The 20,704-nt window shown below is 43.5% G+C and overlaps 1 protein-coding gene across 3 annotated transcripts in view; it reads left to right on the forward strand.

Annotated features, from left to right (window-relative positions):
• Positions 1-20,704, forward strand: part of LOC135896097 (26S proteasome non-ATPase regulatory subunit 13-like) — a 313,623-nt gene that overhangs the window by 122,922 nt on the left and 169,997 nt on the right. For all 3 annotated transcript variants that reach the window (XM_065424436.2, XM_065424435.2, XM_065424434.2), the window contains exon 6: positions 6,167-6,253. In XM_065424436.2, coding sequence (XP_065280508.1) covers positions 6,167-6,253 — 87 coding nt within the window. The remainder of the gene's footprint in view (positions 1-6,166; positions 6,254-20,704) is intronic.

Genomic DNA, 20,704 nt, shown 5'->3' on the forward strand with positions numbered 1-20,704 from the left:
CCATTATCCCTCAAGAGAAAAGTTTATAACAGCTGTGTCTTAACAGTACTCACGTACGGGGCAGAAACCTGGAGGCTTACGAAAAGGGTTCTACTTAAACTGAGGACAACGCAACAAGCTATGGAAAGAAGAATGATAGGTGTAATGTTAAGGGATAAGAAAAGGGCAGATTGGGTGAGGGAACAAATGCGAGGTAATGATATCTCAGTTGAAACCAAGAAAAAGAAATGGGCATGGGCAGGACATGTAATGAGGAGGGAAGATAACCGATGGTCATTAAGAGTTACGGAATGGATTCCAAGAGAAGGGAAGCGTAGCAGAGGGCGGCGGAAAGTTAGGTGGGCGGATGAGATTAAAAAGTTTGCAGGGACAACATGGCCACAATTAGTACGTGACCGGGGTAGTTGGAGAAGTATGGGAGAGGCCTTTGCCCTGCAGTGGGCGTGACCAGGCAGATAATGATGATGATGATGAGTATGAAGGTCTTGTAAGCCAGGTGTTTACTGGGGGGGGGGGGGGGGGGTTGCAAGTGTGATTTACTGCAAAGAAATTCTATTAGTGGATTTCGTAATTTTACTGATGTGACGAACCCATCTTTGATTAGGGGAGAGGTGAAGTCCATGATATGTAAATGAGTCTGCATTGACTACAGGACGATTGCAAATATAACAGAGGCCGAAATTAGTGAACGCTCATGTGCAATCATATTGTCTTATGAAACATGCCATTTTTATTGCTTTATTCGGCTTAGTTATGGTGGTGTAATTTAGATATCCTTGTTTCGAAATGTGAGCAAATTTGCACTCTGTCTACATTTGCTTCATCACATGCTGTTCTCTATGTTGTATGCGCGATTCCAAAAGATGTATGCACTGTTCGCTTTTTGTTCAGAGCTTGTAGCCTGTAGCGATGAGGTACTTATGGTGACAGTTTCTGTCGACGTTGCGTCATGAAGAAATCCTGCGATCCTAGCCGTAGAAAGCTTCATTGTAAAACATACACACGGCAGTGAACAGGAGGGTCGAGCCAGTTGACACATAAAAATAATGTTCAGAAGAAAATGCACTGAGATAATAAAATTTTCAGCCCTGTTTTCTTTTTCACATAACTCTCAACAATGTTGCAATAATTTTGCAGCATCCCCATAGGCTTAATGTGCTTGTTGATTAGTTTAACTAATTTGTACATTAATCTTAGGCAGAATATTAAGCTCACTTGAACAAATAGTGGAGAAAAATAATGGAAACCAGTAGTGAGCTGCACTATGTCTTGACAAACAAGTGAATTTGTGGATAAACATTCCAGAATTTTTTTGCTACCACTAATACTCTTCAACTTCAACTTTATTCAACTTCATTAATTCTTCTAGTACACACTAAAAACGTCCTCCTGGGCTAAAAGCTGTTCAGAGCTTAAAACTTGTTCAAAATTATTCCATGTTTGTTTTGCCATTAAAATAATCACACGCAAGGCAATGCAAAGTGGCACATCAATTACTCCTGCCGAAAATCTTCATATTTTTTTCTGCAATGAAATATTGTACACAACTGCTTTGAGGCATGTCATCTGCTCTTGAAAGATGCAACTTTGGACACCGGAAGAGAGCCTGGAGAAATGTTTTTTTGGAGCGAGTTCCTCACCATTAAAACAGTTTCCAATCTCGTTGACGTCATTACAATGTGAATATCTTTCTAACTGTGATTTCGATGCAACTTTTTGATGTCTTGGCACTCTTGAAATTTATCGTTCACCACCATGGTAATGGTGTTCCCCTTGTTGGCAGGCCCGTCAATAAGGGAAAGTGCATCGCACTGTCCCTTAGCAATGCCACCTTCATTCGAATGTTGACTGAGCATGATCATCTCTAGGAATCCAAGGTCTTACTTAATAACCTGGAAACACTGCTGACCAGAGTTTTCTGGTGTCGCCGAGACAAAGGATTCAGACAAAACCCATCTTGAGATGATCATCAAGGTCATCAATGACATAAATATACGGCACCTCGAGCAAGTCCAAACTGGTCAATGCTGTATATTTAGGCACCGTCTGTACATTTAAATAGCACACCAATTTTTGCCATGTGCTGCCACTATGCAGGAATACAGGGAATCCTTTTCTCATGCCTCCCTCTCTCGGTTTTCGTTGCATGGTTTGTTTGCTTCGGTGCTTTTATATACTACTGCTTGCGCATTGGTGCGCACGGATGGGCGGCAGTTGGTTTGGGTTTTGCTCCTCGTGGCGATTTCGGCTTCTTGCACTCGTAAAACTGATGACTATCTCGTTACTAATCGCTCAAAGGGTGACTGCCTGTCACTCACTCGTCTATTGCTCACAGGGGTGTGCATGCGAAGGATGCTGCTGTGCATGCACTTCCTTTTTTTTTTTTGCGACTCACGAAAACTAATTGCCTCTGGTCGGCGATAAGATGAAGATTAGCAGAAATTTGTCACATGATTTGCTTTTGGATGGGCACACAACGGCACAGTTTTCTTGAGTGCGCTCACCTACACAGTTCGATTACGCTATGGACGTAAATATTAGTGTAAGAGAAGGAACATTTGATACTTGCAAAATATTTTTGTGTGTGGATTTTCTAAGCCTTGAACTATGTGTATAAGAATGCATCAAATCTTTAATTCCTATAAGTTTATTTCCTTTCTTTATTGTTGTTATTCATGAATAAACAGTACATATCACCATCATCAGCAGCAGCAGCGACGGCGGCGGCGACGGCGGCTGATTTATGTCCACGGTCTCTCCCTGCGTTCTCCAATTACCCCTGTCCTGCGCCAACTGATTCCAACTAGCGCTCGCGAATTTCCTAGTTTCCAACTAGTGTTCGCGAATTTCCTAATTTCATCGCTCCATCTAGTCTTCAGCCGTCCTCGATTGCGTTTCCCTTCTCTTGGAACCCATTCTGTAAGCCTAATGGTCCAACAGTTATCTAACCGGCATATTACGTGACCTGCCCAGCTCCATCGTTTTCTCTTGATGTCAGTCAGAATATCGTCTATACTTTGCTCTCTGGTCCAAACCACTCTCTTTCTGTCTCTTAACATTATGCCTAGCAATTTTCGTTCCATCGCTCTTTGCGCGGTCCTTAACTTGTTCTCAAGCTTCTTTGTCAGTCTCTAAGTCTCTGCCCCATATGTCAGCACCCGTAAAATGCACTGATTGTACACCTTCCTTTTTAGTGATCATGGTAAGCTTCCAGTGAGGAGCTGACAATTTCTGCCATATGCGATCCAACCCATTTTTATTCTATGAATTTCCTCCTCATGATCAGGGTTCCCTGTGATTTGTTGACCTAGGTTAATGTACTCCTCCACAGACTCTAGAGGCTCACTGGCTATCCTAAAATCTTCTTACCTTGCCCGGCTACTCATTATTTTTGTCTTCAGCATATTAATCTTCAATCCCACTCTTACACTCTCTTCACCTCTGACCCATGGCGGAGGTGAAGCACACCCCATATGTGGGCCGATCCCGAAGATAGGGCAATGCTGGGCTGTCTCGTGGTGGAGGTGCAGTTCGCCATTAAGGGGCCGACATACGCAGCTTGGCTGGTCATCCTTCTTCACAGAATGGAAAGGCACTGACTTTCAGTTTATTATCGCTTATAAAGGTACCAATCATCTACATTTACACTGTTATCATGATTAAATGTCATAACTTTGCAAGTTACGCATTTTTGCACAGATAATTTTTGCATGCCAGACAGATTTTGCTGGGTACTCGCCAAAAATTGCCTACACATTAATAAGTTTCCTTCTGGTGCCTTTGTCTGTAATACACGTTGCAAACCAATGGCCCTCTATTATTGCACAGACATTGGCAGAATAATGAGGTCATGTTGGATACTATCACATTAAGCAGCAACAATGATGGACCTTAACTAGAAATAGACTGAACTCAGCTTGGAAGCCCAGCTTGTTTTTTTTTGTTTGTTTTTTTGTAAAGTCAGAGGTAAGCATTTGTGTAGTAATTACAATATAAGTAATTACAATATGAAGAGACAGGTACATAGAAATAGAAAAATGTAAGGTATATATACATCACCAATAGCATTTAAAAATTGAGAAATATGTAACAAACGAACTTCGGCAGGTACCAAATTCCATTGTTCAATTATGTGGGGGAAAAAACTATTTGAATGTTAATGCGTGGATGGAATGGTCTAATATTAGAGGTGTGATAAGCTCTAGTTGAGGTCAGGCAAACAGGCATAAATAGGGAAGGATCTGAGAGGTGACAAAGAGAGTTCTTATATAAATAGAACATCTTCAGAAATTCTATGAGCTGCCATCTGGAAAGAAACTTGAGGTTTAATTCAGAAAGAGCAGGTGACGATGAAAAGTCTCGGCCAAAGCCACGGTGAACAGAACAAATAGCCTTCCTCTGGACCAACTCAATACAAGTAATTTTGCATTGTTCCATACGGAAGAAGCATATTCTAAAATTGGATAATAAGTTTTGTATGCCACTAAAGCAGGCAAGGTCCAGCAGATGGAACCAAGTTTTAACGCTTTACTACAGATGCAGTCTATATGTTTGGGCCAAGACAAGGTAGGCGTACAAATGATGCCTAAATATTTGTATTCGGAAACTCGTTAGTGGTACACCGTTGAAAATATAATAAAAATGTATGGGTGTGTGTCTATTAGTGAAAAAAAAAAAAACATTAGAACAGTTTTATTAAAATTGATGATTTTCCAAATAGCATACCAGTCGCAATATGAAACATGGGCATTCTTTAGGCACTGATGATCAGCGAGCAAGCCAGCTGGGCTGTACATAACACAATCATCTGCATAGAGACGTATCTTTGAAATAACATGGTCAGGAAGGTCGTTAACCAACCATAAGAGTAGTAGTGGGCCAAGTACAGATCCCTGTGGGACCCCTGAGGTGACGGCGACTGCAGACAAAGCTGCAGAATCATAGTATATAAATTGGGAACATAGAGAAAGGAAACTGGAAATCTATGACACAAACTGAGGGCTACTTAGAATATTAGGGAGTTTCAAAAGCAATTTAGAGTTTAGTACAGTGCTGAAAGCTTTGCTCAAGTCAGTGAAAGTGGTGTCAATCTGAATACCTAGGTCGACATCAGGTTGAATCTGAATACCTAGGTCGATGTAAGCTTCTTTCATCAGACGCCATGTATAAACAAGCAGAAGAAATTGCGAATGCATATAATGAGTTTTTCTGTGACCGTTTCTCTGATCACACCACTGATACTCGGCAGAATGCGTTGTTGGGCAAGTTGGTTCATTGTATTTGGAAAGATTGGATGTGGTTTGTGGATGATCACAAGGAGGAAGACGGGACAGGTGCAAGCTAACAACTGAAGTTTATTCGAGGGAAACACTTAACAATCGGTCCATGTCAGTGCAGGCGCATCAGGGTATCAGCAGCAGATAAGAGGAGAAAAAACACAATATCATAAAAAAACCAATGGTGTGGCTCAGCTAATCATATTTTCTAGGAAACGTGCCTCCTATTGTAAAGTATGATCGATGTGTCACTGATGCATGCTTGTCCCTTCTTTTTTATATAACATGCCTCTAGAAGTTCCCGGGCTTTTTTGTTACTGCACTTGTGCAGGATCTTAACCTGGTTAACATGTTTAATACATTTGTTGTGACACAATGAACTGGTAGTGTAAATTTAGTTTTTAAAATTTTGCGCTTACAATGGTGCATCAAGCAAGAAAAACACGTGCCTGGAAAGCTGCTGCATGATTAATAAGCGAAGCCACAATCCTTCCCAGTTAGCTGACAAAACACATTGTGCAGATGGCACCGTTGAATGGAAGCATTCCATCTGCACAGTGCAGAATATTCAATCTCGAAGGATGCACCGTTTGCAGAAAGCGGTAATCCGCATTGCCCTGCGGTCAATGGAGAGAAAGTGAAAACAGTGCAGGGCTTATCCAGCAGATGACAGCTCGGTACCCATTTTTGTCTTCGCTCTACTCCTACCACTTGCTCCAGACCCACTTGTGACAACTTATTAGCTCTTATGCACGTTTGTCGCAGGAGGCGAAAAAAAGGGCAAGATGATACAGCTAGGTTACTGTTATATTCACTGCACTTACCCTCAAATTGGGTAAGTGCCATGGGCATTGTTTGCTCAAGTGATGTCTCCACATTGGTGTGTGCAGGTGAAGGCGGACCCTGAAGCTGTTGTCCTCTGCAATGTGCTGTATGGTCAAAACAAGTTGGCTGTCAAGGACATGGCCAGCGTTAAGGTCAGAAACATCCTTTCCTGCAATTTCACAGGCCTTGCAAATATTCCCGAAGCCAGTGTGAGTCTAAAAAGGCCCAGGGTCAACTTTATTTTACTGAAGATTTAAATTCTACAGGGTGACTTATGTTAACCAAAAAAGAAAAAAAGCTAGCAAATAATTTTTAGTTGAGAATAAAGGGCCCCTCAACAGGCCTGGCCAATTTGAGCTGACAAGCGCTCTGTATACAATGCACAATAACGGTTGTGTCTGCTAAGTATTACATCACTGTGCGCCATGCGAAGAGCTGAAATTTCAAACCAAACATTGCTTGCTCTTCTCCTCATGGGTGCTGCGCTTCCAGCTGGAGAGTTGATGCAGATCGCACAAGTGTGTCTACATACATGGCAATGCTGTGACATTGCTCATGGTGGCATGGGATTTGGAGAATTATTCAAGGCAACATCTGTTATTTGTGTAATCTGTTACTTCAATGGATGAATTAAGTTAGAAAAATAAAACACAAAAACCGAATGTCTGCATATTTTTTTGCTTCACACCACAGCAAGAGAGATGTACTTCCATTTCGTCTGCTTGTTCCCACGTCTTGCAGTCACGTGTGCAGACAACTAAACTTCGTCATTTTTTACCCTGTTCCAGCATGCGATCATGCTCTGTGATCCACTTGTGTCTGCCTCACCATGTTCCAGCATACGGTCATGCCCTGTGATGCGCTTGTGTTGGCCTCAGTACTCAAGTAGCGCTGACTTATACCTGTAGTCGGGTGTTCTTGTGTACAGTGTGCAAAATCATGTGCTGTATGAAGCAAGGCAAAAAACAGCTCATGCGTGATGCCGACAGTGAAAGTGCACTGCGCAGCAAGAAAGGTGAAGGGAAAAAAATAAAGGCGATGCCCATGACGTATGCGTCACGTGATCCTCGAGCTCCAGTGTGTGCGAATGCAGGGAAGGAATTTCGCTTGTGGAGGCTAGATGGCACAAGTGGAGAGAGCGTCTCTCTTGGCAGTGGTGCTCGCCTCCTGAATTCAGGAGTTCGTGTCACTGAAATATTTCTGTCTTGGCTATTAATGAGCAAATTCGAAAAATTCTTGTGGCAGAACGCTCCCTAGAGGGCACATAACATATAATTAAAATTTGCTATGTGGCTTGGTGGGGGGCCCTTTAAAGCAACAAGAGCTTTTAATGGTTGCGAGCTGAGTCCTCAACTTCCATCCAAATAAGAGTTTGACTGGGTTGTCGCCCTGGTTAATACTTCAATATGTGAATACACATGCACAATATGCTTTTCTTACTGTGTATTCTAAATTCTGCACATATTTATCTTTTAACAGATTTTGTCTACCAGGGTCTACATTTTGTAACATTTCATTTTTTTATTTTAGGTTGTACAAAATGGCCAATCCAATCAAGATATTAGTGCCTCTGAGCTATGTCTGAGGCAAAATGCAAAAAGAATTGAAAATGCTGCTGAGAAAGTGCTACTCCAGCAGCAATCAAAAGCAAGGCATGTTATATGACCTGGTTTAACACCTATGGTACAAATGAAGTGAGTGAGAAAGTTGCTGAAGTCAGTACTTTTTGGTTTCTAGGCAAGACACAAACCTGTGACAGTGTTGTTGGTTTGTGAGTGCCTGACTGTAAACTAATTGCACATGCACCTACAAGAAAGCATAGAGAAAGTAACACTGTTATAGGTTTATTTATTTTTTGAGAAGGATTGGAATGATATAGTGTGTTGTCTTCCTCAGCGCTTTCTAGTGGGTCGTCCTCTTCAGCGTTTTTTGCTCATGGATACCGCTCATGCTGAGAGTCCGTGCCCTGCTCTAACGGTCGGTCCCAAACGCTGGTGACTAATAAATGCCTTTACAAGTGGTGGAAGTTGCTTCGGCCTACAACGTCAACCCTAGAACTTTGATTCCGTACCCTATGCTGGACTATGCCCGAAGACTCATCCCAGCAAACGCCTCCTACTTCATCCCAGCAAGTGCGCCCCTGAGTTGTTCCTGTGCTCTGGTGTGCCTCGCCACAGGGACCCTGCCATTTTCAGCGGCGCGGATGACACTGACGTCGAGGACTGGCTGGCGACATATGAAAGGGTAAGCACTCAGAACAAATGGGACAATCTCGCCAAGCTGAGCAACATGCTCTATCTTGCAGCTGTTGCCAGTCTCTGGTATAACAACCATGAGACCGACTGTCCGACGTGCTCCTCGTTCAAGACCTCTTTAGTGGCTGTGTTTGGTTGCACTGCTGTGCGCAAGCAGCAAGCAGAATCGCTGTGGCAAGCTGCAAGCAGAATCACCTTTGTGAGAACGCGCACAGCAGCCCAGTGAATCATTTACCAGCTACATTGAAGATGTACTGGACTTGTGTAAGGAAGTCAATGTGATGATGTCGGAGTCTGACAAAACCAGAAATGTTTTGAAAGGGATAGAGGACGATGCTTTTGACATGCTCATTGCCAAGAACCCTCTGTCGGTGACTGACATCCCATCACTCTGTGCCAAAGCTGCGAGGAGCTGCACAGGCAGTGCTTCTTGACACGTTGCCCTTCCTCGCGCAACGACCTCTTGCTGGTTTAGCTACCGTCTCCGATCAATCAGTGTCGCTTGCTGAAATGGAAGCATTCGTTCGGTAGGAAGTTGCATGCCAGCTCTCCTTGATATCCCTCGCTCAGCTGCCGCGTCTGCAACAGCCTGCATTGAATTTTATGCCTCCGCTTCGTCACGTGACCAAGCAGGAAATCATCGAGGTCTTGCCAGACCAGAGCCAACATCTTGCGGCTGCACCACTAAGCTACGCTGACGTCGTTGCGCCGCCCAACAGGTCCCGGCGGCTCCACCACTCAGCTACGCTGAAGTCGTCATGAGGACCCAGCCACTCTCTTCAAGTATGCCTCTCCGTTCTGCCAACTTCGTGCCTAGACTCCGATAGCCGCCCACTGTGCAGTCATGTCAGCGGCCGCCCCGTACAATGCGTCCTGTGACATGGATGGGACCAGTTGTCGGGAGTATGCCACCTCAGGGGTGGCATACTCCCGACAACTGGCCAATATGCTTTGCGTGTGGCTATGCCAGTCACGTCGCATGTTTTTATTTATTTATTTATTTATTTATTTATTATACCCTCAGGGCCAAAGGCATTACAAAGGGGAGTGGGTAATATAGGTTACAAAGACAATAAATACAATACAGTGAATTTTGTTAGAACATAATTTCAACATTCTCCGAAACAAACAAACGTTGTTAGTGCATCACAAAATCGTTGATTATCCTTAATGGCTGCAAAATCGGGAGGGAGGCGGTTCCATTCGACAGATGTCTGGGGAAGGTATGACTGAAAACAAGCTTTAGTTTTGCACTTTTGGATGCCAACCTTGTGCCGATAATCAGTGCGATGGGAGATGTATTCCGGTGGTGAAATAAGATCGTCATGTAGCGTGACATGATGATATACCTTGTGGAATAGAGTGAGGCGACTGATTTTCCGAAGAGATTTTAAAGATGGGAGCGAAAGGTTAGTTTTCATGGCTGTGATACTTGCAGTACGGTTGTAATTTGCAAAAATGAAGCGAATGGAGTTGTTTGTATAAGTTCAAGAGAATATATAAGATTTTCATGCCCAGGGTCCCATATAGATGACGCGTATTCAAGTTTAGGTCATATTAGTGATTTATAAAGTAGGAGTTTTAAGGACGAAGGAGCAGCAGAGAAGTTGCGATGTAAATACCCTAACATGCGATTAGCGTTATTGGTAATGTGTTCAGTATGGGCATTCCATATTAAGTTTCGTGATATATGTACGCCTAGATATTTATATGATGCAACGGAATCAAGAGGAATGCTATTAAGACAATAAGAAGAAGGGGGAGTGTTAGAGCAGCGAGAAACACGCATGAACTTACATTTGTTAATATTTAATTCCATTTTCCAAGTTTTACACCAGTTAGAGACCAAATTAAGATCGGTCTGGAGAGTATTAATGTCGTTGAGGCTACGTATTTCATGGAAAATTACACAATTGTCAGCAAAAAGGTGGCTGGCAGAAGATAGGGCGGACGGAAGGTCATTAATATAAATTTAAACATAGAAGGGGTCGAGGACGGATCCTTGTAGTACACCAAATAGCACGTTAGTAAGCGGCGAGGTTGTGCCATTAGTGAAAACAAACCGCCAGTGGTTGAGAAGGAAAGATTGAATCCATCTAAAGACATGTGGATCAAGGTTAACATGACTTAATTTATAAAGCAAGAATTGATGGCATACTTTGTCGAAAGCTTTCGCAAAATCTAAAAAGATGCAATCGGTGCGAGATGACTGGTCAAGAATGCAATGCAATTTATCAGCGAATGAGAGTAACTGCGTTTCGCAGGAGTATGTTTGACGGAAACCATGTTGCGCAGATGAAAAAAAACAGTTATCATCAAGAAAGGTGGCGATGTGTTTAAAAATTATATGTTCTAGTAATTTGCAGCATGTGCTAGTGAGTGAAATGGGACGATAATTTTGAGGCAAGTGCTTATTACCGGATTTGTGAAGTGGGACCACCTTCCCCATTTTCCAGTCGTTAGGGAGGCTTGATGAATCGAGTGACTGCTGGAACAGTTTTGTTAGTATAATTGAACTATAAGTGCAGGTGGTTTTTAGGAATTTACAACTAATTTCATCACACCCCGGAGATGAATCGTGCTTCAAAGACTCGAATAATTTACCAATGCCAGGAGCATCAATAGTTATTGGTGACATAATGGAAAATCTGTGATGCGGCATATCTGGAAGATCAACTGTCGTGCTTGAGGAAAAGCTTTCAGTGAATGTTCTATTCAGTATGGTAGCACAAAGGTTATTTGGGATTTAAGTGCCAATGTATGTCCTTTTCACGTAAGCGCAGCGCTACAAATTACGCGTACCACATAAGCTCAACTACAATACCACAAACAGACTGCTATAAGTATCTAGGTGTTCACTTGACATCATCATTATCATGGGTTACTCACATTGAAACAATATGCGCAAACGCCTTGTGCACACTTGGTTTCTTGCGTCGCAATCTGAAATCTGCATCGCCCGCTATAAAAAAACTTGCATATCAGACATGCGTTCGGCCGAAACTGGAGTACCCATCATCTATCTGGCACCCCTCGCAAGCATATCTCACCTACGAATTAGAAGCCATTCAGAATCGTGCTGCACCCTTCATCATGTCAAACTACTCAAGTAAAACCAGCATAACTAAACTCAAATGCACAGTCGATCTTCCCAGTCTCCAATCACGTCGTATCATCTCGCGTCTCTGCATGCTTCACTCTTACTACTATCACCCAATAGCCAGACACCCTCGACTACAACCCCCGCCTAGAATCTCTCCCCGCCTCAACCACAGCTGTCCAATCGCGCACATTCAGTGCCGTACATCTTCGATGAGGGATTCTTTTTTTCCAAATGCAATAGTGCTGTGGAACACTCTGCCCGACAGTACTGTTTCTTCCGCCGACCGCATGACTTTCCGTGAGAAACTAACAATCCACTACACCTAGAATGGTTCGTCTCAAATGCATTTGCTTATTGACCCCTTTTATGTAATTAATTGATAGTTATTCGTTCTCACGCATAATATGTTTTTAATAGTATTTATGTACTATATATTTTGTTGTATATTATGGTTTCTTTACAGTGATTTTGATGATACTACTGCTTGCTCGGTTCCCTCCTGAGCGTTGTTTCCTTTTCTATTCTTCGTCTATCTTTTCTTCCTCTTTTCCCTCTTTAGCGTGATGAAGAGTTCCTCATACTTTGTTTGCCCCCGCCTTATGTAATGCCTCCGGGCCTTTAAGGCTTCAAAAATGAAATGAAATGAAATTATGTTGCCGGAGGTATCTTGCAATGTAATTAAAGGGTCATGTGCAGGGTGTATAATGCGCCAGAACTTTTTAACATTTGTTTTCAAAATAGATAGTAAAGTAGAAGACAAGAAATTGTTTTTTGCAAGTTTCAGGATTCTTACGTATGTGTCGGAAGCAGTCTTGTATGTCGACCGTTGCTCAATAGAAGGTGGAAGTTTGGCAAGACAGAACAAACGTTTCTTTTTGTTAGATAGTCGCCTGATGTATGAATTGTACCAGGGTGCTTGAGGGTTAGAGGTGACAACGCGCTTAGGAATATATTTGTCTGATAGTTGGTGTACCTTCGTTTTGAACTGTAGCCAATTTTCTTCGACAGAGCGGGTATCGAAATTAAAAAGAAAATGGTCAATAAATGTAGATAGTTCATTATTAATAGCGGCAAAGTTAGCCCGTTTGTAATCTAGGATGGTTTTCTTTATTTTATTCGTTTTAGGACGTGGTGTATTAATGACGAAATTGAGCAGCAGATGATCACTGATACCTGGCAGATATGTTAGATCTGTAGCTAGCTCTGTATTTGTGGTTAGGATTAAATCTAGAGTATTTGCAGTACTTGTTACAGTCCTAGTGGCTTGCGTTACCAACTGTGTTAGCGAAAACAGTGTACATAGATCTAAGAATTCTTTAGCTTGGGACAAGGGCGGCGATAAGTAAGGTGGATGAGCAGTCCACAAGATACTTGGAAAGTTAAAGTCTCGGAGTATAAAACGTGGTGATGTAGGATAGCGTGTGCGAACCAAGTTTAAAGCATCATGGAGTTCGTTAGTAAATGTGGACGAATAGGATAGAGGGCGGTAGCTTACACCAATGATCATTTTCAGATGATCAATGACTACCAAAGCGAAAACTAGCTCCAACTCGCTGCAGATTTGAATACATGTAGAAGGAATATCTTTTGAAATGGCAAGCAGAACACCACCCCCACATCTTGCCGTCTTATCGGAACGATACATCGAGTAAAGATGAGCGTCGTGAAAGATTTCAAAATCAGACACGTGCGTGGGGAGCCAGGTTTCTGTTGGTGCAATAATGTGAGGTGTACATGTATCAATGACGGAAGATAAGTTTGTGTGTTTATTAAGAACGCTTCTGACGTTCGTATAAAGGACAGACACATTAGATAACTTCCCACTGCCCCTCGCGATTCCCTATGATACAACTTGCGATGCAGACTCGTTATGTATCCACTGGCTTCGCCACGTGTGACAATCCCATTGGCAGTGTCACCGGTCACTGTCCTCTGCATACCATGTTCGCCACGTGTCACGACCTCGTCGACAGTACCGGTGATTGCGTTATACATAAAGCATCTGTTATTGAAGTAAAGCTTGTTGTATCGCAGTTTGAAAGAGCGAGGGCCAGCATGGGTGCTACCGAATTCAGTTTTTTTCGAGCCAAGCGTGTTGCAGGCGAGAAATCTTCACTGATAGTGATGCGTTTTGATTTGAATTCATTACGCAAGGAGAGTATCTTTTCTGTCATTTTTGATTCGGTGAATTTGGCTATGACAGGGCGACACTTATCATGTGAAAAAATGCCCAGGCGGTGTGCACGCTGGATTAGAGTACCAGAGCACGAGTCGACGACCTCAGTCAATGCTTCCAATAGCTTAGATTCGGTGTCTGCCCAGGACTCCTTAGCATCTGATATACCCCGAAATATTAAGTTCTCACGGCGTGATCTATCTTCAGCTTCGTCAAAACGAGACTGCAAGGAATCATTTCGATTGCGCTGCTCATCCATTGATTTTTTTAAGTATGAAAGTTCTTGACTAATGCTGTCAAATTTCGTGGCCCTCTCCTCGAGTTCATCCAGCCTCTTGTGCATGCCAGCTAACCTTAATGCGATGTTCTTTTGACTATTTTTAATGGTTTTTATGTCCGCAGTTATTTCAGCCTGACCTTTCGAGGTTTGCAGTGTACGAGAGTGTACCTCTTTCAGGAGCTGAAACATAACCTTCATTTGATCAGATGGATCGTCTGGTAGGCTACCTACATCTAGGAGGACCTCGGAGCGAGTTGTAGGACCCGGGTTCGACTCAGTGTCACCCAAGCGCAATAGCAAGAGAACCATCGAAAAACAATCACAAGCAATATCACAGCAAACCCGTGGGCACGGGAACAGTAACAAATAACGATTGTCGCTCCTTTTTGCGTGTAAAGAATACTGCGTAAACACCTGCACGATGAAAAAAATGAAGTATTGGAGCCATGCTGTTGTTACTGCTCCCATGCCTACTGAAGGGAAAACAGGCGCGTCGGCTTCTTAAATCTGGTGCGGGTGGTGATGGCAATGTCGATGACGTTGGATGGCTGTGGGCGAGCCACTCGGCGAGCGGATAACCACAGCCAGACGTGCAGAAGCTGTCGGTGTTGGAAGTTCCAGGAAATTCAGCCGCCGAGCCAAGATTAATCGGCGAGCCACAGGGTACAGCCGAGGATGGTGCACGATGTTCGACAGCACTGCCTGCACGATGAAAAAACGAAGTATTGGAGCCATGCCGTTGTCACTGCTCCCATGCCCACTCAGCAATGTAATCATGTGCAGCTGCCTAGCACTGCACCACCCGTTTTGAGCTAGTCCAACTCTCCAAATTACGGCCCCCCGTCGGCTATGTCACTTACATTGCTCCCGACCGTAGCTAAAACTACGTGCCATTCACCTTCTCCGCGCCATCGCTCACTGTCACCGATGCGACCTTGCCCCATAACTTGGTACGAGGAATCCGGAAAAGTGCCGTTTCGCTTACGATGAGCTTTTGTTCCTAGGCCACGTGATCAGCTAATCAGAAGTATGCCCCGACCCACAGAAGACAGCTGCCATCGCAAAGTTCCCGCAGCCAACCGACAAGAAGGCAGTGCGCAGATTCCTTGGCATGTGTGCCTACTATAGGCGCTTTGTCAAGGACTTTTCACGCATCGCGGAGCCGCTAACACATCTAACCAAATGTGATGTCGTGTTCAAGTGGGAAACGCCGCAGGCCAAATTTAAAGAACTCAAACGACGCATGCAGTCGCCGCCGGTACTTGCACACTTCGACGAGGACGCCGATACCAAAATCCACACTGACGCCAGTAGCCTAGGCTTCGGTGCCGTCCTAGTCCAGAGGAAAGAAGGACTTGAAAGGGTGATATCGTATGCTAGCCGGTCGCTGTCAAAAGCGGAAAGCAACTATTCTACGACTGAAAAGGAATTCCTCGCCATCATTTGGGCTACAGCTAAATTCCACCCTTACCTCTATGGCAGGCCATTCAAAGTCGTCAGTGACCATCACGCATCGTGTTGGCTAGCTAACTTAAAAGACCCTTCAGGACGGCTGGCGCGGTGGAGCCTCAGACTACAAGAATATGACGTCACGGTAATATACAAGTCCGAAAGAAAACACTCCGACGCCGACTGCTTATCGCGCGCCCCCATCGATCCCCCGCCGCAAGACGACGAGGACGACGACGCCTTCCTTGGGATAATAAGCGTGGAAAAATTCACTAAACAGCAACGAGCCGACCCGAAGCTAAAAGGCCTCGTCGAGTATTTGGAAGGGCACACCGACGTTGTCCCTAGGGCATTTAAGCGCGGGTTGTCTTCATACACGCTACAAAACAGCCTGCTCGTGAAGAACTTCTCACCAGTCCGCGCCAGCTACCTTCTTGTTGTACCGTCAGCGCTGCGTCCAGAAATACTGCACGCCCTACACGACGATCCAACCGCTGGGCACCTCGGATTCTCCCGGACGCTGTCGAGAATACAGGAAAGGTATTACTGGCCACGTCTGACCGCCGACGTTGCCTGTTACGTCAAGACATGCCGAGACTGTCAACGACGCAAGACACCACCGACAAGGCCAGCAGGATTACTACAGCCAATCGAACCTCCTCGCCGACCATTCCAGCAGATTGGGAAGGATTTGTTGGGGCCGCTTCCGATATCAACATCCGGGAATAAGAGGATCGTCGTGGTGACGGACTATCTCACCCGTTTTGCTGAAACTAAAGCTCTACCAAAAGGCAGCGCAGCCGAAGTGGCGAAATTTTTCGTCGAGAGCATTCTGCTGCGACATGGTGCCCCAGAAGTCCTCATCACCGACAGAGGAACGGCTTTTACAGCAGAGCTCACCCAAGCCATTCTGCAGTACAGCCAGACAAGCCACAGGAGGACAACTGCCTACCATCCGCAGACGAATGGTCTCACGGAGCGGCCGAACAAGACCCTCGCCGACATGCTAGCAATGTACGTCGACGTCGAACACAAGACGTGGGACGCGGTCCTGCTGTACGTAACCTTTTCGTACAACACGGCGGTGCAAGAAACAACACAGATCACGCCATTTAAGCTGGTTTATGGCAGGAACCCGACGACGACGCTTGACGCCATGCTGCCGCACGTAACTGACGAAGAGAATGTTGACGTCGCTAGCTATCTCCAGTGCGCCGAAGAAGCCCGACAGCTTGCCCGCCTGCGAATCAAGAGCCAGCAAAGGACCGACAGCCGACACTACAACCTCCGACGACGCTTCGTCGAGTACCAGCCTGGTGACCGTGTTTGGGTCTGGACCCCGATATGCCGACGAGGACTCAATGAGAAACTACTCCGACGCTATTTCGGACCCTACAAGGTCATCCGACGTAATGGCGCCTTGGACTATGAGGTCGTGCCAGGCGCCATTTCGCATTCACAGCGGCGCCGCGCACGATCTGAAGTGGTCCACGTGGTGTGCCTTAAACCCTTTTACGGACGCTGACGAACTTCGTCATTTTTGTTCTTTTCTTTGCTACGAGTGCTTTTGTTTATTACCTTCGTTTGTTTGCAGCATCGGGTCGATGCTTTCTAAAAGGGGGGTATTGACACGTGTACTTTTCTTTATCGGGCGACCACGTTTCACTGCTTAACAACTATAATCGCACAGCGAGGGACGCGCCTGCATGTATCCGACGTTTCTGGAAAGTTATCGATGCTTCTACCCGCCTGTCTGTCGTCGCCGAACCTTGTACTATCTGATTTCATCGCGTAACGCGAATGGTGTAGAACTTTGTGGAAGGCACGTGGGTCCAAACGATTAGTCTGGAACATTCGACGACTGCTCTATAAAAGCCGACGCGCTTGACCCGCTGATCAGATTTACCATGATCGCCGACTGTGTTCGCTGTTCTCGTTGTGCTTTAAGTGTAGCCTGTTTTGTGGGCATAGGTTCGCCCAATAAAAGGTAGTTTTTGCCTTTCACAGTATTGCTACTGTGTTCTTTGACGTCACGACCACGGGACAATATGCACTGAACTTCATTTCCAGTGACACTTTTTGCCCTTTATTAAGCTGTATCTTCTCATTGGTATATTCCATTGTATTTATTTATTTATTTATTTCACATACTTTCAAGGCCCGAAGGCATTACAGAAAGGAGTGGAGTCAAAACAAGAAGTAATGCAGTAAAAATACAAACAAAAAGTATTAACGAAAAATATTAACAAAAGGCATTATGAACTGCGGTCTTGAAGTTGGTAGAGTCAGTGATGAGTGCGATTGATGTGGGAAGGCGATTCCAGTCTGTGCTTGTCCTAGGGACAAATGAGTCACTGTGCTGGTTTGTATGGCACAATGGCACCCCAATTTTAAGGCTGTGGTCAGTGCGGGCCGAAATATAATATGGAGGGACAAGAAGGGTTTCTTTTAAAGGGGTTCAAGTGAACAACTTTGTGAAAAAGGGAGAGACGGGAAGATTTCCGGCGTGACGAAAGATCAGGTAAGTTAAGAGTTCGCTTCGTCAAAGAGATACTTGCATAGTGCGAATAATTAGATAAGACAAAGCGTGCACTGCGGTTTTGAATACTTTCAAGAGTAGAAACTATTGAAGACTGAGTTTATTTTTTAAAATTTTCATATACTGTTGGCCGTTTTGGCCGTAACAGGGTGGGTACAGCAAGTTTGCACATAGCGTAAAAAATGTAAACACCTTACAAACACAAATAGGTCATGAAGCAATGAATGTTGGAAATACAATGCAAAACAAATAACCAAATACAAATACAATATTTGGCTAAGAAATACCTGTCTGTAACATTGTAGCAGTGACATCGGAAGCAGCATAAAAGAAAGACTATTGTATGTATTTCTAGAATAGTGTGACTACGTTTGCACGACACTACTAAGATTCAATTTCACAAAAGGTTTTTAACACGTTCCTCAAAGATTTTAATGCTACTCGACTGTAAAACAGATGCTGGAAAACTGTTTGATTCCTTAATCATTCGCGAAAAAAATGAATAAGCATACGTGTCCAGATATGCTGTTGGAATTGAGAACATGGAATGATTGCTTGACCTGACGTTTCTAGCCTGCCTGGGAGCAAGATAGGGTGTGGTTTCAATATTGAAGTGGCCTTTTGATAACAAAAAAAAGATATTTAAGTTTAGCCAACTTCTGCCGTTAAGCCAGTGGAGGCAAATTAAGCAACCAAAACATTTCAGAAACAGAGTCAGTACGATAATACCGGGAAAGAATGAACCTTGCAGATTTTCTCTGTATCTTCTCAATGTGGTTTATTAATCCTGATTGAAACGGATTCTAAATGACACTGGCATACTCTAACGTCAATCTAATTTAAGTTAAATATGCAAGTAGTTTGACGGGTGTGGTTGCTAACTTTAATTTTCGGCAAAGGAACCATAACTTTCTTTCTGCAGTTCCACAAATTCTATCTATGTGTGATTTCCTACTTAAGTCTTTCGAAATTGTTAAACCTAGGTATTTTATCCTTTCAGCTTTGGTTAGAATTGCTGTGTTCATCTCATAATTATACTCAATAACATGTTTTGTTTTGTTTGTAACTCTGAGCATGACTGATTTAGATTGGTTAATTTTCATTTTACTTTTTGCGGCCCAGACTTCTACAGCTTTAAGGGCTTGACTAAATTATGCCTGATAGTTTGGGTTATTGATTTGACAATAGAATAAACAATCGTCTGCAAATAACCGAATGGTTATGTCGTTGCTTATGTGATGAGCAATATCATTTGTGTAAACAATAAAAAGAAGTGGTCCTAAAACGGATCCCTGTGGAACACCTGAGGTTATTTTTAATTGGTTAGATTTGTTACCATTTATTTGAACGTATTGTGTCCGATCTGTAAGATATGAGCGGATCCACATAACATCATAATTTATATTCATTTCCATTAGTGTTTTAATTAATTCGTTATGTATGACCAGATCGAAAGCCTTTGAGTAATATAGAAATATAGTGTCAACCTGCTTTCTATTGTTCAAAAAAGCAGAAAAATCGTTCGTTTCTATCAACTGTCTAGCAGTCAAAAGATGCTGTCTAAATCCATGCTGGTTGGGAAAAAAAGCTTTGTTGTCTTCAAGGTAGGTGTGGATTGACTTTGAAACTATGTGTTCAAGTAGTTTACAGCATACACAGTGAGTGAAATTGGCCAATAGTTTCGAATATGTTGCCTTCCACCAGACTGGTGAACCGGAACCACTTTTGCGACTAGCCAGTCATCTGGGACCCGTTTTTGTTTTAGTGAAGAATTGAAAATGATCTCTAGCTACCCATTCCGCATATTTGCGTAGAAAGGCATTTGGTATGCCGTCTGGACCTACAGATTTCTTATCGTTAATTTTAAGCAAAAGAGCTACAATGCCTTCATGCAAAACTTGAATATTAGGCATTGGTGATGTGTACGGGAATTCTAGTGAGAGCAAAGAAAGACCATCTGCAGAAGGGTCAGTAAAGACAGATTGAAAAAAATCATTAAAACATACTGCCATACGCAAGTTGTCCGACACAAGTTCGTCATTAGCGACAATGACACTTGGACCTTCGTTATTATGCGACCAATGGCGCCAAAAACTGTGCGGATCGTGCTTCATGAAATTAGTTAATGTCACGTCATAGTAATTTGTTTTAGCAGCAGCCATATTTGTGTGCAATGTAGAGCTTAGCGCCGAAATTTTATTATGATCTTTGTTTGACTTCTGTCTCTCACGGTTAATTTTCCGCTTTAAATGTATAATTTCGCGGGTTATCCACGGGTTCCGTTTATTTATTTTCTTCTTCCGAGTTGGCACAAATCTGTTTACGCAGTGAAAAACAATATCTTTAAATGCAATCCACATCGCATTGACGTCATCTGTGGAATTTAATCCATCAAAACACAGCGAAAGATGATGAGTGATGCTTGTGTCATCGGCTCTATTGAAACACAGAACATGCGTAATACTACCAGTCTTCGGGTATACAGCGGTAGACTTTATCTCCACATAAGCTAGCTTATGATCCGAGAGGCCGGTTTCAACTGGTACGTCGTAGTCTTCAAATTGCCCGTCTAGGAACATCAAGTCTAATATAGATCTTGATTTCCCAACTACGCGTGTGCACTCATGAACTACCTCTTGTAAATCCTTACTGAAAGCTATTTCTAAAAGTAGTTCACAATGGGCATCTTTGCGAGGCTGAACGCTAAGCGTGGACCAATAAATCCCTGGCAAGTTGAAATCCCTAGCAATGATTTTGCGAAAGCTGCACTTTTTAAAGCTTTCTAAGTAAAGCTGCATATT

This window comes from Dermacentor albipictus, chromosome 6 (genome assembly GCF_038994185.2).
Source record: "Dermacentor albipictus isolate Rhodes 1998 colony chromosome 6, USDA_Dalb.pri_finalv2, whole genome shotgun sequence".
Taxonomy (NCBI): Eukaryota; Metazoa; Arthropoda; class Arachnida; order Ixodida; family Ixodidae; genus Dermacentor; species Dermacentor albipictus.